General features: G+C 39.6%; 1 protein-coding gene across 1 annotated transcript in view; it reads right to left on the minus strand.

Moving 5' to 3' along the window:
* LOC145979719 (C-type lectin mosGCTL-7) overlaps positions 1-17,683 on the minus strand; it is a 35,325-nt gene that overhangs the window by 3,144 nt on the left and 14,498 nt on the right. The window contains exons 2-3 of the mRNA XM_083112692.1: positions 3,262-3,363; positions 1,137-1,331 (exon numbers count right to left, since the gene is read on the minus strand). Of these exons, the coding sequence (XP_082968818.1) occupies positions 1,137-1,331; positions 3,262-3,355 (289 nt within the window). The 5' untranslated portion in view covers positions 3,356-3,363. The remainder of the gene's footprint in view (positions 1-1,136; positions 1,332-3,261; positions 3,364-17,683) is intronic.

Below are 17,683 nucleotides of genomic sequence, written 5' to 3' on the forward strand. Positions count from 1 at the left end.
TATCTAAACACATTTCACTGATGGATCAGTACTAAATCTTGCTGATCTGAATATATTTCACTTGTGGATCAGTACTAAATCTTGCTTATCTGAACATATTTCACTGGTGGATCAGTACTAAATCTTGCTGATCTGAACATATTTCACTGGTGGATCAGTACTAAATCTTGCTTATCTAAACACATTTCACTGATGGATCAGTACTAAATCTTGCTGATCTGAATATATTTCACTTGTGGATCAGAACTAAATCTTGCTTATCTGAACATATTTCACTGGTGGATCAGTACTAAATCTTGCTGATCTGAATATATTTCACTTGTGGATCAGTACTAAATCTTGCTTATCTGAATATATTTCAGTGGTGGATCAGTACTAAATCTAGCTGATCTGAACATATTTCACTGGTGGATCAGTACTAAATCTTGCTGATCTGAACATATTTCACTGGTGGATCAATACTAAATCTTGCTTATCTGAACATATTTCACTTGTGGATCAGTACTAAATCTTGCTGATCTGAATATATTTCACTTGTGGATCTGTACTAAATCTTGCTGATATGATTATAATTCACTGGTGGATCAGTACTCAATTGTACTTAATGCTATAAGATCATATTCTACTAGCAATTCAATGTAATCTTCTACTTAATGATAGAGAATGTACATAATAGATCATTTACTAAATTCTATGTAATGATGATGACTTGATAAGAGTACATATAAATGTACTTTAGTCTCATACACTCAGAGAATTAATTATTTGTAATGTGTAAGGTAAAAGTAAAGTTTCCTGTGTCATGAAGGCACATTTAGGGGATGTTGGGGTAGTACCCATTCTTGAGCTCTTATTTTGGAGTTGATGTGATCAGCACCATGCTCTGACAGTCATTAACCCCCAGATACCCATTGATTTGAAGCTGGATTAGACCCAGAGCCACTTTATGTGGGTACAAGGCTGGAAAAATTCCGACCTTAGATCACCCACCCTGGGGATTGAACCTGGGTCTCCCACATGGCAGTCAGACGCCCTACCGACCTGACCACTGCAGCTCAATGTGTTGAATGGTTTAACTGGTGGGTTAAATATTGAATGTTTTTCATCAAGATAAATAATGTACTATTGGTTCATACCTCTTGCAAGTCTTTGCTTGACAAATTCATTTTCTTGTGGTGTTTCTAAGCTGACAGCATCCATACAGTGCCGACGGCAGATATTCCTTGCATCCAACCAGTCCACCTCAAGATTTCTGGTTGGTCCATGTTCCCAGCTGAAAAAGTAGTTGTGGAAGACACCTCGTGCATCACGGAATGTAGCATGCCTGACTCCTGCAAAAAGATGAATAATATATTTTACATACATGCTTATATGATGAAAAAATATATATTATTGTATAATTATAATATACTGTAATAATATCAAAATAATATAAAAACATCAAATTGCGAAGAAATTGAAACATTTCTGCAAGTATTAAAATGTGAATTGTTACTACGAAGGTGCACCTAGTTATGTGAACAAATCAAATGAAAATATACATAGGTGAGAAAATAGAAAAGATACAGAAATAGGTCGAATGAATATTCATTAACAACTTACATGAGGAATAGAATGACTACTGCTTTGTGTTCTAGGTAGGTGGTTGTGCCCATTTATGTACATAAGGTGTGTTGAACTGAAATCCACCCAAGGAGCTTCTTCGTACATGGAGCTAAGGCAAGCCTAGACATGCAAATCAACCCAAGAGAGCTGAAGGTCAGACATAAGCTAGTGCAGATCATAGCACATGACTTTCTTGGTGTGTTGATTGATTGAATCGCCTTTATGGATTACAGTAATCCATGTTTTCATATGTACTAAGATTTTGCTGATCTGAATATATTTCACTGGTGGATCAATGCTAAATCTTGCTCATGTGAATATATTTCAATGGTACATCAATTTTGACATTTTTGTAAGTGCTGCAGTATTGTTTTCTCATAATTAAAATTGTTATCAGGTTATAAAAAAAGGTAAAGTGCTTCCCTGTGCTATGCACCATGCCATGAAGGCATGTGGGGGTGGGGTTAGGACCCCACACTTTCTTGATCACAGCCGAAGGTGGGGGTGAAGTGATCAGCACCTTGCCCCTGGTCGCCTTTACCCCCCAGAGTTTCCTCCAGGTACCCACTTTATACGATGCTGGGTGGGTGCCGGAGCCACTTGAACAGGTGGAAAAATTCCCGGTTCTCCCCCACTGGGAATCGAACCCGAGTCTCTCACATGGTAGTCAGATGCGCTAACGACTGGCTACCGTGGCTTCAGTTATCAGGCTATGTGGCCTGGAATTATGGACACACACACATATACAGAGAGAGATATGTAGGGTCCTCCAAAAAGAGGATATGTTCTGAAGGGGTTCGACATTTGAGCTGGATGTAGTGTAGATTTGTATCGCTCAGCATGTGAAACAATGGGACTCCTGCCCAGGCACGTCGCCTGATAATGTTTGCATGAGCACGTGAACACTCATGTGTATGTCTTAAATCACATACATATTAAATGCACACACACTATTTATTCAAAAAAATACTATGTTTGATGTACGAGTGTATAAACACAATTTACTCTGACACGACTTCTTTCACGTCTGATAACTTTTCTAGATAGTTGATAACACTGACTCTCACGGTGTTCCACGGAGGACATTGAACACAATTGATGTGCGTGTTGCATAGAGCTGACAGATAAGGGGCTGTTGGCTACTATACCCAGAAGATGTTCACTGATGCGAGCGGAAATATTTTTTACATTCAGCACCAGAGTGCAGCATATACATGGCATGTCTAGGGGGACTCGAAAAGGTCTGTGCTACATAGTTGCAAACTTTACCGAGAACTCGGTAAAGGGGGAGAGGGACAATTTCCTAGGTCCTTCTTGTATTACTTCAAATATAGAGTGATTTTTGAGGGAAATGGTTGAAAATAAATCGAAATATTATTCTCACTTTTCCAATTGAAGATGAAGTTACAAGGGAGAGGAGTAAATCTATTGTGAACACTCGTATGCGAACCGCACGCGACGCCACTGCTGCCTCAAAACTGATGGAAATTACTTATTGACTATTGTCTGTATACAGTACAACCAATCTAGTTTCAGGTGAACACATATTACGGTGATAACCAAATTTCTTCACAAGTTTGTGTGTGTGTGTGTGTGTGTGTGTGATATCTTGATATATGTGTCTGTTTTAACTAGTCTACTCTGGGTGATACTTACTGTTGGAGCAGCTTCTTGGATCTGGAAGGGCAAGGCGCCGCTGTCCAAGAACAACCACGGCGCCGATGACTAGTAAAGCCACCTGGCGGATCATTTTGGAATCTGCAAGCAGAAGAATACAACATTCAGAATATGATTAACAATATTTGTTAAATTATTTTTGACATCAGTTGGTAATATGTAAGAAACTACGGATGTGAAAATGGTACACCATCAGGTATCGCATTATTAGAACTTGGATGTGCAAAAATCAATTAGGATAGAAGCGGTAGAGTGGCGGAAAGGCGGTGGTCTTTTGTTGAGACAAACGCAAAGCCTTGCTTTACTCTTTTGTCTAGCAGCCAAAGTCATTCGATGAGAGAGAGAGAACTTATAGCTGCGTAAACAGATGGCTTGGTTCACGCACCCCTCAGACAGAAAACCGCTCTGGCTAGAACTTCCACCATATTGCCAACAATATTTCTCAGTTGATGTCATCGCCAGGGTATGTTACAATTTCAAGACACTCCCCAAGTATTTAAAATACTCAGGGGTGTATGCTTTTTTCCTTAAGATTCATCGATTTTCTTCATAATCACACATAGAGAGATGCACTAGGATACGACGTTTTGCGATTGTCTATATCATAAGCCTCTATGACATGCCAGGGCGCCTGCAGGATTTTTTCTCATGGGCAGAGTGATAGAAACGTTTTATTATTATTATTGGTATTGTTGTTGTTATTAGTTGTTACTACTTTACAAATCATAAAATTCAAATTGAATTGAAAATGCTTTGGCGTTGTACACAAGTTCAGACTCGAGTCGACTATTTAGATAGAAAGTGGATTCGCCTTTCTTCCCTTCAATAAACATCTATTTAGGCTATCACTTTGTTGATGAACAGTTCTTTTTCTATTTTTACTTTTTCACAATGCACAGATATCAGAGTCAGAGACTAATTAGTCTACCGTCCTTCATGGATAATAAGGTGCGTTGCAAAATGATAAGAACGGTATGGAATTTGAACATATCCTGGGAACGAAAAGGAAACAGAAAACGAAAGTGATGCAAACTGAGAGAGAGAGGAAAAAGTGTTATGAGAAACGTGGTACTGTTCAGGGAGACACGTATGTGTAACAGCAGGCAAGGTCGAAGTCAAAAGAGCGTTGCAAAATGATAAGAACGGGAGTGTGGTTATCCCAGTAAACCTTCGTTGCCAGTGGCTACAGAGGGCGCTGTTGCAGCTAGCGTGCAGATCGCGAAGTATTCATGCCCTGTTGAGGAGTACAGCATTGATGAAGGTGCAGAATGGGCCGTCGAGCAGGATTGTCGGAACGTGAAAAGGGGCAGATATTGGCATATGAGGAAGGAGGAGTGTCTTCGAATGAGATTGCAGGCCAAATTTGTCGCAGCGCCTCTGTGGTGAACAAATTTCCTAAAACTTGGAGACAGGTGTGGAATGAAGAAAGCACCGGGAAGGCCACGGAAATTGACGTACTGAGGAAGCTGGCTGCTGGTGAAACATCCCTCAGACAGTTGGCTCGTGATCCTCATATTCATGTGCATCAATCAGCGCTATCACGGGCTGTGAAACGCAGCAATTGTCTCCGATATCGCAAGGCCAAACGACAGCCACGACTCACGGTACAACACAAGGAGCGTCGCGTGTCCTGGGCCAAGATGCACATGGCGTTGAAGGAGGGACGGCGGCGGGTAATTTTCAGTGATGAAAAGAAATTCAATTTGGATGGTCCCGATGGCTGGAGATACTATTGGCATGATCTCCGCAAAGGGGAAAAGATCTTCTCCAAGAGACAACAAGGAGGACAGTCTGTAATGGTGTGGGGTGGGTTTGGTTATCATGGGAAACGAATCTCGCCTTTCCCCCAGGCCGTATGAATGCTCTCGGATACCAAAACGTCCCAACGCACAATCTATTGCCTTTTGCCAATGGCATTGGTGGCGATCAGTGGCGTTTTCAGCAAGACAACGCCACTATACACACTGCTGAGTCCACTCTCTTCTGGTTTCTGGACAGGAATGTGCATGTCATTGATTGGCCTGCGATTTCCCCTGATATTAACCCCATGGAAAACCTGTGACGTCTTCTGTGCCGTTCAGTGTACGCCAATGAAACCCAGCACAACAACGTTCATGACCTGAGGAATGCTATCGTTGCTGCATGGGATGCCCTTGATGCTAATCTATTGAAAACGCTGGTGGACAGCATGTGTGATCGGGTCTTCAAAAGGGTGTACTGGCATGATTCGTGTATTGGCTATTAAAGCAGGTCTGGGATGCCGTTCTTATCATTTTGCAACAGTAAACATGGTTAATTTTAAGGTTCGTTGCTTTGTACCTTCTCCTTGCCTGCACATGACTTCTGGTAAACACGTTTTCTCTTTCTGTACATTAGGTGAGCATTGTAATGTGCTGTGTGCCTGTACCTGTAACTTAGTAAACGTGTCACACTTACTTTTTGATTCGTTCTTATCATTTTGCAACGCACCTTAACAATAATGATGATAATAATAATAATAGTTGCTGTAACTTACGGTCTATAATTTCACCATTCGAATTACATTAACTCTTTTCAGAAATCTCATGGGGGGCATTGCCCCATCTCGACCCCTCCCTACGGGCGCCCTTGATTACATCAGCTTGCAGCGCAAAAAGTCGAGTTCAACTTGCAGCGCGGTAAATAATCGTGCCAGAACCTATTTACACGCGCTGCTTTCTGAGCAGAAAGTTTTGGTCATCCCGCACGAATTCTGCACTGACCTCATGCTTTTACTCCAGAAGACGATCAAGACATTCGGTACTCTTCAACACCCAAAAACATGATACCGTTTGATCAAGTTCAGTTAAGATCTGTCTTGCATCTGTCTCTCTCTCGTTCATTGTGTTCGTGTAACAAGCACCTACACGCAAGAAACAGTAACTATAGTGGTACGTATTTTTAGCAAAGGAAATGGGGTTGTATGAATGATAGGTTGGCATATACAACTCCAGTTCAACAAATTGACAGCAGAAATCACAACGTGCTCGTATTACACAAATCAGCTTGCAGCGTTGCCACCAAAAATTGCAAATAAGATAGTCTGTTTTAACTTCGAGCTGCAAGCTGTATGCTGATACATGTAAAACTGCTTTTAATGCATTGTTCTTCCTTGATAGGTTACTGTCTCTCTTTTCACTTTGTTCAAATAGCTTCCGAACGTAGCTCGTTTGTTCGCGACTGTTACGCCCTCTTTTGGGCTATTGCTTGTTCACGTCAGCTTACGATTGAAGCTTCGGCGAGCGTGTTGGTTGGCATTTATCTTGTGCCGATTGTGATGTGTAAGTGGGGCATGTTTCGGAAAACGTGCGACATTTTCAAGAAAGAGTACGCACGATCGTACGATGTTCCACTTTTAGACATGTAAGTACACACGAAAAGGCTTAGTAAGTTAGATAGATGGTTTAGGAATACGTGCCGGTACAATTGACTGGCTAAGTTTTCGTCCAACCTGCACACCTACGGTCAAATGCTAGATATGGTTTGTTTAGATTTGTACCAGAACATGGACGTCCGCAGGATTTTTTCCAGGGAGGGGCAAGGAAGGTATTTTTTCCAGGGGGGGCAAACAAGGCACATTTTCTCCAAAAATAGTGTTGTTCCCTAAAAAAAAATATTGCTTAAATTTGAATTTATGATGTTCATGCAATAATTAACACATATTATTGTGGCTAAAATGAAATTATATGTGTGAAATACATAATTTTCGGTTGACTTTTATTTTCCGGGGAGCACGCCCCCTTTGCCCCCCCCCCCCTCTTCCGGACGCCCAGAAGCAGCGTGAAGCCCAAGTTAACTTTTATTATTTGGTACAAACCAGTTTGACCATCTTAAGTCAATTGAACACAAACTGTAGTATTTACGCCGGACCCTGTGGCCGAGTGGTTAGCACATCGCGCTGCGACGTCAAGGGTCCCGGGTTCGAATCCCGCTCGGGCTTGGTTGTTTGTGAATGTCCATTCATCAATTTCATCACTCATCCCCATCTTCGCAAATTAGCCAAAAGGCACACAACGCGAAGTAAAATAAACTAAATCAGTCAGTCTAGTATTTACACACGTACTTGTCCCAGAAAGCACAAATATTCAGATCAAGTTAGAAAAAATACAAGGTTTGCAAAATATTTTTGAATAGGATCGAAAACAAGAAAATATATAGACAATCCGGGGTCGATTCTTGGGTGGGTGCATGGCTGTACATAAGAGGCGTTAATTGGTCCGAACCCCTCTCTTTGGTTTAATGATTGAATAATCACATCAACATTTGATCAAATCATTACAATATTTGAAATCATTTTAAATAAAACTATGAGTTTGGAAGTGGTCCACAGACATATGGTCTTATATTTTTCATGTGAAATAACTTTCTCAGTATTTGTTATGTTAAAAACTGTAAAATGGCAAGATCTCGTATAAACGAAATGTTGTTTCGCTGTTACGAAATCTTGAGTAGGTTTGTTTGTGTGTGCATTCATTTTTGTTATATTACATCGCTTTTTTGATTTTTTTTTGGATAAGCGCAACGGTGTAGATCAGTGGCGGCGATTGGGTTCCAAAACTAGGAGGGAAAGGTGCCAAAACTGGAGGGGGGACAAGGACAGTTTACATTCCCTTGCTAGATAAGGTTTAGTATAGTGCGGGGGTAAAAGTGGCAAAAAGTGGGGGCGCAACTGCACCCCCTCGACTGGTGTAGATACATTATGATTAAAGGACTCTTGCAAAGGAACACATGCTCAGAGCAGAACTCGAACGTGGAATCTTCAGTGACAAGGGCGTATGTAGGAGGTGTCCAGGGTATCCGGACCCCCTGCACAAACGAAAGACTTATCAGGTACTAAAATTAAATAATGAAATATACTTTTTTAGCATTAGTTGTATGATCGAGAGTTGTTTATTTCCGCTGAACTTACACGAAGGCAAGAATTTGATTGAGACCACACGGCTTTGTTTGACAGTACCAAATAAGATTTGTATAAACTACTAATTATAATAATATGCATAAAATATTAGTCAGGAGCTTTCCTTTATGTCAACTTGATTTAATATTATTTTACGTTATTCAATAAATATTCAATTCTTTATCTTTTTGACTTTAAAATCCCTCACCAGGACGGTTGTTTTTATATGAAATTTTAACGATCCTAACTACACGTAAGCTAGATAATGAATACGTGCTGTTATAATTTTATTTTTACCTATTCCTGTAATAATAAGAATAACAATTTACATATTCTGAATAGACCTATACATTATGTTAACTTATTTATTAATTTTAACACATTATTATTTCCGTGTCACTTGGTTCGGATTTTCCCCCGACATATTTCTATAATGGAACCACAAGCAAAATAGCCTGAGCAGCCCGGCGACTCCTGAGCATCTGGGAGGGGCAGGTGGCCCGGGTTGAACCGATGGAGGGGACGGTGAGCAGATACTTTTGGTCGAAGCTTCTTTTCCCTGCAGTCGCTCTACAGTACGTATCTGTTAGGTGGAGAGATTGTGGGGTCGAATGTTGAACTCATTCTGCAACCAAGGTGACTGGCCTTGAGCCATTGCGGAATTGTAATGGGAAAACAGCATCGGGTTGGATAAAATGCAAGACACCGTGACGGATATCTTTCCCGGAGATAACACGGATCCAGCACCTTTATCAAGTACTGTAGATTATAAATCAGTTAACACGCACTGGGAGAAAGCTTATGAGTCGCGAAAGACACGTTAATAGCCGAGCCGTGTTACAGTTACACAAGTAAGTTCTCGCACGGTGCCCGAGTGCGATGCAATCTCGCCACCAACGATTTCAAAATCGATACCTGGGGCCTACCCGATGTCGTCGCTTTGTAATCAAGGAGTCCCGGGTTCGATACCTGGTGGAGGAACATTTCACGGTGGTTGTAATTCAACTTTAAACTGTGGGCTCAGTCCCGATTAGCCTCTTTCTGCATAAAGTGGACTTAAAACAACAATTTAAACAAACAAACAAGTTCGATACCTGGTTTGGGTGTTTCTTTGTGACCCTTCAACAATTTTTGATCATCGCGATGTTAGCTCAAAGTGACATGAAAGCTACGTAAAATAGAAAAATACAAATATTGTAATATTCTTCGCGAGAAAACGTAATTTCACAATCACGCACCCCATGTACACTCGACTCACCTACTAGTGCTGCGATTCGTTTCTTTGTACAGCACTTTTGTCCAAGAATCAGTGGGACTGACATTTTTCGAATATTTTAAAGTAAAATTTTATCTTACCTTGTGTATTCAATGTTTAATTCCTTTTAGTAAAAGTAAAACTTTTCTAATTAATTTTACACAACGTTAATATGAGTGGATCACAATTGAGAAAAATTATTTGTAAAATTTAATTACGATTTTCTTGTTAAAATCTGCGTTTTATGTACTTGTAAGCAAATATTAAGAAATATGTATTTACATATAAAAATTGGCAAATATGTATTTTATGTGAAATAAAAATAGCTATTTAGGGTGTGGTTACCATGATCGGACTTTGTAAGTGGTTTGTGAGTTCATATTTTCATGCAGAAAAATATGTATTTACCTAAAAATCCGAGCCATGTTAGATATTAAAATCACCCTAGGTTAGCAACACTTGTATGAAGTACTTTAGAATGTCCGCCTGCAGCATATTCCCTGTTCATCAATGAAGGCGGACAGAGTGGAAAGTAATAGTTTGCTTGACATGACAGCCTTTCAAAAGACTTTGACCCGCAAAGAAAGTCGTGACAGTGCACTTGTATTTTCTTCCCTGCCAGCAACAATCCTCTGAGCCTAATTTCTTTCTAACGAATCCAATTTAAAAGAAAAAAAAGACTAATCTTTTTACATCCAAGATGAAAGTCAAGATGAAGATTCCTTGTCTTGCACTGATGTGTCACGCGAATACCTTTCCGCACAGTGAAAAGAAATGCGCATCCAAGTAGATGGCAAAAGGAAACGAATCATTATTAAGTCGAGCAAGTGAGTGAGTAACCCAACAACTGAAAGGAATACCAGGTCGCCAAATCAAGGCTCCAATAGGAGCAAGTTTCTCTCCACATTCACACCCGTTCTCAATATCTCGTGGCAATAATTCTAAGCTCAAAATGAAAGTAGGATTTGCCTGTGTCTAGTCGGAAAGGAAAGATGAAAACTCGCGACCGAACAATTATTTCGTTCCTAAATGAATTTAACAATACTATCAATGAGCTCAGCCAGTGGCGGCGAATGAGTTCCAAACTAGGAGGGGCCAAAGACAGTTTATTTCCCTTTGTATATAAGGTTTAGTAGTGCGGGGACAAAAGTGGCGAAAAGTGGGGGGCAACTGCCCTACTAATCACCGCTACTGAGCTCAGACATTACTTAAGCTATATTGTTATCTCAGGACAAATAGGACAAAACATTTTTGTGCAAAATTCAAAGTTTCTAATTCCCAACAATTTGCTTAAAAAATTTCAATAAAACTGCCACTAGTATTTTGTTATTCAAAATTTGCAGCCCATTTTATCTTGTTTTCTTTAAAATACTGAAAATGAGAATCATATTTCCTTACTTCTTGGTGTTTTCACAAATTCCATTTTAATGAGAACCGATATAGGAAAGTCACACATCTATTATGACAAAATTCTTATTATTTCTACAGGCTCGAATCCTGGTCTGGATATAGGCGTCTCTTTGTGGTTTAATTATCACTGATCCTCATTGTCGTGATTAGCCTAAAAGGCAGGAAACAAATAGACTTAAATTAACTAACCTTAACTCTGCCGAGGGGTTTCGCCGAGGCCTTTGGCGCGAATTTTAAATTCGTACACTTATTTGACAAAAAAATGTATAACTCGTAGACTATTTGACTTCGGGTAACTTTTGTTTTGCAGCTAAAACATCAGGGCATGCAAACGTGCAGAAATCAAAACGCCAAAGCCAATAAGAGGGGTTGGGTGGGCCGCGGCCCCCAACTTTCAATGAAAAAAATCATAAATATGGGGAGTTTGTTTCACATATTCGATAATATAATGCACCCAGGAACATGAAATGACTTTCATTCGGTTGAAAAAGGACCATTATTTGAAAATAAGGCTAAATTTGCGTGCTCTTCCCAAAAAAGCGGAGGTATACATTTTAAAAATTACAAAAATACAAAACTACAGAATAACAATATTATAAAATACAAAGAAGAAGATAAAAAAAGATAAAAATGGCAGTAGGTATGTTACACAAAGTAACAGAACAAAATACAAACACAATATAGTACAATCACAACAGAGTACTGCTAAGTACTTTCAGATACAAACATATTATACATCGCACAATAGTCGATGAACACTAAGATTAATTACACAATTTGTACAAATATCAAATCCATATGAGAGTGAGGCATGACTTTAAATACATAGTATCGACAAAAATAATATAATACAAACACAGCTTCAATCAAATTTACTGTGAATTTAAATGATTAGCAATGACAATATATGTATTTTTATTATTGAGCTATATGTTATAAAAGGAAGCGCGAAGTCTACTTTAATTCCCTTTTGAACAAGGTTGTTATAATTTGTGCATAGTCTGATAACAACTGAAGATTTATGTATATTGTTTCTCGATTTATCAATAAAAAAAGAAAGCAAACACCTACAATTTATTGGCTTAACATTAAGTTTATTTATTCAGGTTGTTATGACGTTCATACTTCAGTCGCGTATGCTGAGTACCAGATCTCGGCTATTTCACTATGTCACGTGGTCGTATGCTATGGAGGAGGGGAGAAGACTATGCTCACGTGAACGCCGCGTGTAAGTGGTTAGACACAACCATTTGGTCGTTTTCAAGAAACCACGTTGCCATGCCAGCGGCAGCCAGGTTGCAAACTCATAAGAAATCAGGTTGCCAACTTCAGAATCAACGTTACCATCTCACTGAAATTAATAATTATATTTACAATTTCTGATCGATTTCTCTTATATATTTTATTCTCTAGGCTTCAGGCTTCGCAGCTAGGTTATACTTATCGTAAAGGTTCGTTTTGATTTTTGTTATTTAGCGTTGCCACTTTTAGCTAATCGCGACGATGGGGATGGGTGATGATATTACGAAATTGATGAAGAAACACTGACAAGGAACACCCGTACCCGGGACAACTGGCGCCGTAGCGCGCTGTGCTAACCACTCCGCCACGGGCAGAGATTCGAAGAAAATACTGTTCACTTGTTAAATAAACCCTTCTATGGTTTACCAGATGTAAAAACATGTCAGTATGTTGATTTTTTTTTTTTTTCAAATCGAAACTTGTTTATGATACAAAACTTCTAAATATAAAATTCACCACGATACAATACATATTTCCGGGTCAGAAGTAAGTATGTAAAGTAGGGCTGAGCCGATGCCGATACTCTCACCGATACCCACCGATACCGATGCTCGAAAATTGTAATAATTAAAAGTTGTTCAAAATATTGAATAATATTAATGTGTAAGTATTCCACTTTCATTATATGAATTAATTTACCAAGATTTTTACTTTAAAATATTCAAGAATTACGTGAGAATATTGTTTGTTTGAACTGAATTGTTGTTTTGCTAATCGGGACTGGACCTACAGTGTAAAGTGGGATCCGAACCACTGTGAAATGCGCCTGCACCGGGTATTCAACTAGGGACTTCTTGATTTCAAGGCGACGACGTTACCACGACACAATTAAATTACACGTTACGTTATCACAAAATTCAGTCTTTTTTCACAGAAAACCCGGAAAAGTATCGGCCGGTATCGGTTAATAAATTCCAACCGATACTTTCTGATACCGATATCAGTTGTATCGGCCGATACCGATAGATCGGTATCGGCTCAGCCCTAATGTAAAGGCATCCCTGCGCATGTGCATACATGCCTTGAAGGCATATGGGGTGATACGAAGCCCCACATATTCTTGATCTCGGCCATAGTTGCCGGCCTCCCTGGCGGAGTGGTTAGCACATCGCGCTACGACGCCAGGAGTCCCGGGTTCGAATCCCGGTCTGGGCATTCATCAATTTCATCATGTCATCACTCATCCCCATCTTCGCAAATTAGCCAAGAGTGGCACACAAAGCGAAGTAAAATAATGCCAATCAATCAAATCGGTCATAGTTGGGATGATGTGATAAGCATCACGCCCGGCCGCCTTTACCCCCCATGGATGCCCCCAGGTACCAAATTGAGGCTGGGTGAGGCCCAGAACCGCTTTATGCAGGGGACAAGGCCGGAAAAATTCCGACCTTAGGTCACCCACCCTTGGAATCGAACCCGGGTCTCCCACGTGGCAGTCCGGAATTATCTCAGAGGGCTCTGGTGGTATGGATGATTTTCCTAACGACATATTTGTGTAAAAAATATTCTCTGCTTTCATTAATCTTAAAATTAAACGTAGTAAACGTTCTGTAAAATACACAGAACTCAAGACAGATTACAAATTTCAGCTGTTTAGCTGAAGACTTGACAAGACTTGCAAGTGAAATGCATCAACATCCTTTTCATTAAAGAAATATATTTATAATATGAATGTTGCATTTTATTGCAAGGAAATATGAGTATTATAACAAATTGTATTGTGTAATTGTAAAAAGTACCCTTGAGGACTTGGAAAGATTTTTCAAACGGGATCTGTAGTAAATGAAAGGCTAAGGAAACACTTGTCCTATTCCACGTATCCGCAGACGCACATGAACACATTTTCTCGCCAAAAGGATGCGTAAATTTAACGCACACGCAGGGGTCAAGGTGGAAAGGCAAGAAAGCTCTCGGGAGAAAGTTTGTGGACCGCCTAAGTCACGACACACGCTTTCTTCACCGCATAAAGCGCCTCACACCTGCAGCGGCTTTATTGTTCGAGAGCATTATTCAAGAAGTTCTTTGCCCTCTAAGCGGAACCGTGAGAAAGCTTAAAGCCTTTTGTTGTGTTCACGATAAACACTTCCTAATTTCAACAGATTTCTCCCTCTTTCTACTTCGCCTTATCTCCCCTTTCGCTCGTCGAAGCGTTTAGCCTTCCCTCGTTCTTTTTCTTCTGCATAACAGTGCATGTTATGTTATTGGCACGCCTCTATACATAGCGTGGGAGTATGGCTTTATGCTTTGTGTCTGAACAATTTTTCTTAGATGCGTCATGGTTGAAAGTTACGACATTCTGCTACTGGATGTTAAACTACCAGTTAAACATGAAGGGTTTCGATAAAGTAACGTTTCGTTAATCTGTAGTTAAGCAAAGTGCGTTTCGAAATAAGGCTTCCCTGCTTGCTGGACCGAGACTACAGTCTCAAAATCAAGGATCAAACCCTACCACAACCCTTAAGCCAAGATCATCATGAATCAATGAGACCTTACACCGAATAGGTGTTCCATTTCCGGTTTCAATTCCAATCTTGATAAGTAGAGGTGTGCGGGATCCCGAACAGTCGGGAAATTCCAATCGATCATGTGTCAAAATGGTTAATTCGCCATGTTTTCTGTAGTGTAAGTTCCGGAAACTTCTCGTGAATTGTGTTTTTATTCCAGAAATGCAAAAAGAATCACTTAAGGGGAATATGGCTTGTAGAATTCAAGATTTCGACAGTGTCGGGAAATTTCGAACATTTGCCGTCCAGGAATTTTCCAATCCCTACCAAAAAAAATCTGTCCCGCACACCCGCTGATGAGCAACCCCCCAACAACCACTATATGGGCACTGTACAGGTTCGTTCGGAAACACATTTCCACATAAACAACAAACGAAGAGAAAGACCACAAGTGTAACGTTCGCACTAGGATACAATTCACACAGCGCAACTCACGAATGAAAGTGAAAGTTCGTCGACAAGTGCCGAAAGTACAAGAGGTCAGAGACAAGATTATACAGAGAACTGGGATCAAAAATAGCAGTAACGATGGCTAGAAACCGAAAAGATAAGCGGTGCGAGCCAGAAGGAATCAACAACAATCTACCACGGCTCTAGTTGGTGACTCTGGAAAATTAAATCTTCTCGGACAAGTTTTAGTACTCCACAGACTATTGTAATTTTCTCCCCTGACATTGTTTCGGCACATATATTATAGTTATTCGGGCAGTATTAATAGTACTATAATTGCCATTACAAATACATAGTTTTATTTCACTCTGCCTCCACACTCGAGTGACTATGTTTTTATTTTCCAACACACTTTTGTCCACTACTCAATTCACGAAAATGAGCGGCATATCTTGATACACATTTCATTTACAAAATATTCGACCGAGACTAAGACATACTGTACGGGAGTCTCGTGCTGTTCAAGAATTTAGAATATAACAGGTAGGCCATACATGAAAACTACTAATTAAATATTGTTTATAATGTGTCTTATTCAGACAGGTCAAGTGTGTGGCCATCTGATAGATAGGGCATACGTGTTGTTTAAGACTAGAGACAGGCTTCCTCTTGTCGCGGTCATCCCATCCATATTTGTTATGCTACCTATTGATTTTCTCTGATCTTTTAATTTAAACTTAGAAATTGTTGATGTTGATAGTATTGATCTATAGGCTATCATTTGTACTTACAGATCACCGCTGATGTTATCTTTCCCACGATTGTCTTTGCAGATCGGCGAGTACCGCAAAAATATATCCATTGATGCTAGACACATTTACTTGCGTTCAGTTTCAAATTATGTACTACATCTTTGAGATCAAAATAGTTACGCAGCAACGTTAACAATTGCAGGACAGCTAAACATTATTAGCAACAAAACACTAACAATATTTAGGTCTACAACGAATTGCAATGCATGATATTCAACTTGACGTCATCACGCAGTGTACTCTGGGAAGAAATCCGGCCAACAGATTCGTGTGTGTTAAGGAAGGCGTATATCTTACAGCGAGAAAATGTGCATTTCACCATTTTACACGCTTTTCACGGTTTCTGTAGGACTTCGTAAGGGGTAAAAAGTACACATTCCAGAGAACATTAGTTCTCTTTGATTGCCCAGGGATGTTGGTGATTGTTGTAAGATCCCTGAAGACACTGGGAGGATAAACGTACAACTTGTAGAGTCTATATCTTGCAAATGTTAAATCTTAATATAACTAGTATGTATAGGCACTTAGAATGTATATAAATGAATATATGTAAAGTTTCCTATCTTTTCTCGCGATCAAAACTTCAATGTTTATTTTAAAACAGCGCCAGGGGTGTTTTATTGAACATAAGGAAAGAAGCTGTTTAGTGAACTCATTTAACAAGATTGAGATGTACAACTTGTGAAAACTGAAGTAGATAGAGGTGGGATCCATCTGAGACAATCAACAAACACAGCTGTAATGCGGGGAAAGAAAAGAAATATGCGTGAACATTAAAGTGAATACTAAACGACAGTGTTGCAATATACAGGTAAATGCCTGAAAACATAAGAAAAACTGTTGGATCGAACCTCTCACATAATAATTCTTGAAGATTGACATGTCCTTCCCGGACGTATGAACAGGCTGTTGAAGTACACCACCCCGCCTGATAGATATGAATCTTGTGCTGGGAGTTACGAGATTAATGGAAGTGCATGAGAGAAAAATTGTGCTGTTACTGTGATTTTTTTGTGAGTTTTGTTATGATGTATAACATTAGTTCTTTTTAAATTCCATAATCAAGATAAATAGATTCTGAATTCATATGTTAAAACATAAGTTCTGTGTTTTTGTTTCTATTTACTGCAAATCTTAACCTTTTCCCCGTGCCCTGGGAGGTATCACGTGTATACCAATATACAGTCTCATGTTGCTCATTCTCAATTTGTATTGAGATAAATATATTCTTATGACTATTAATGTCCTATGGTTGAATCTGGCACGACCGTGTCAAGCTTTCGTGGCGGCGAATATTGAAGAGGTTGTTCGGGCAATCAGCAAGGTGATTTCCGGATAGGCTTCCGATTCACTGAAGATGAGAGTGATGTTAGTTCTCGAAAGCTCGGAAGCCTCTCACATAATGTCCAACACACAAAATATGAGTACAAGTGAGTCGCTGTAAACGAGTTTGTTACTTGTAACGAAGAAAATAACTGGCATTATGAAATGAGCATTTCTGCACACGATTTTGTGTTGTTAGTTGACATATTTGATATCTGCATAGTGCAACACTGCCTTATAGATTATAGTACAGTGGGATCCATGAGTATTATCGGGCAAATTGTCCATCACCACGTTTACTCCCTTTGTTTTATGCAATGAGAGCTTCAAGAACTGACACAAAATACCAAACAATCTGGTTACAACCTCTGAACCAGTATACGTAAAAATACGCTGCTTAAGAATACGTAGGATGAAGATAAAAAGCAACGAAAATAGTCATGGGCAATTTGCTGAGCAATACTTATGGATCCCACTGTACCAGTTTTTA

Source organism: Lepisma saccharinum, chromosome 26, assembly GCF_977018435.1.
Source record: "Lepisma saccharinum chromosome 26, izLepSacc3.1, whole genome shotgun sequence".
Taxonomy (NCBI): domain Eukaryota; kingdom Metazoa; phylum Arthropoda; class Insecta; order Zygentoma; family Lepismatidae; genus Lepisma; species Lepisma saccharinum.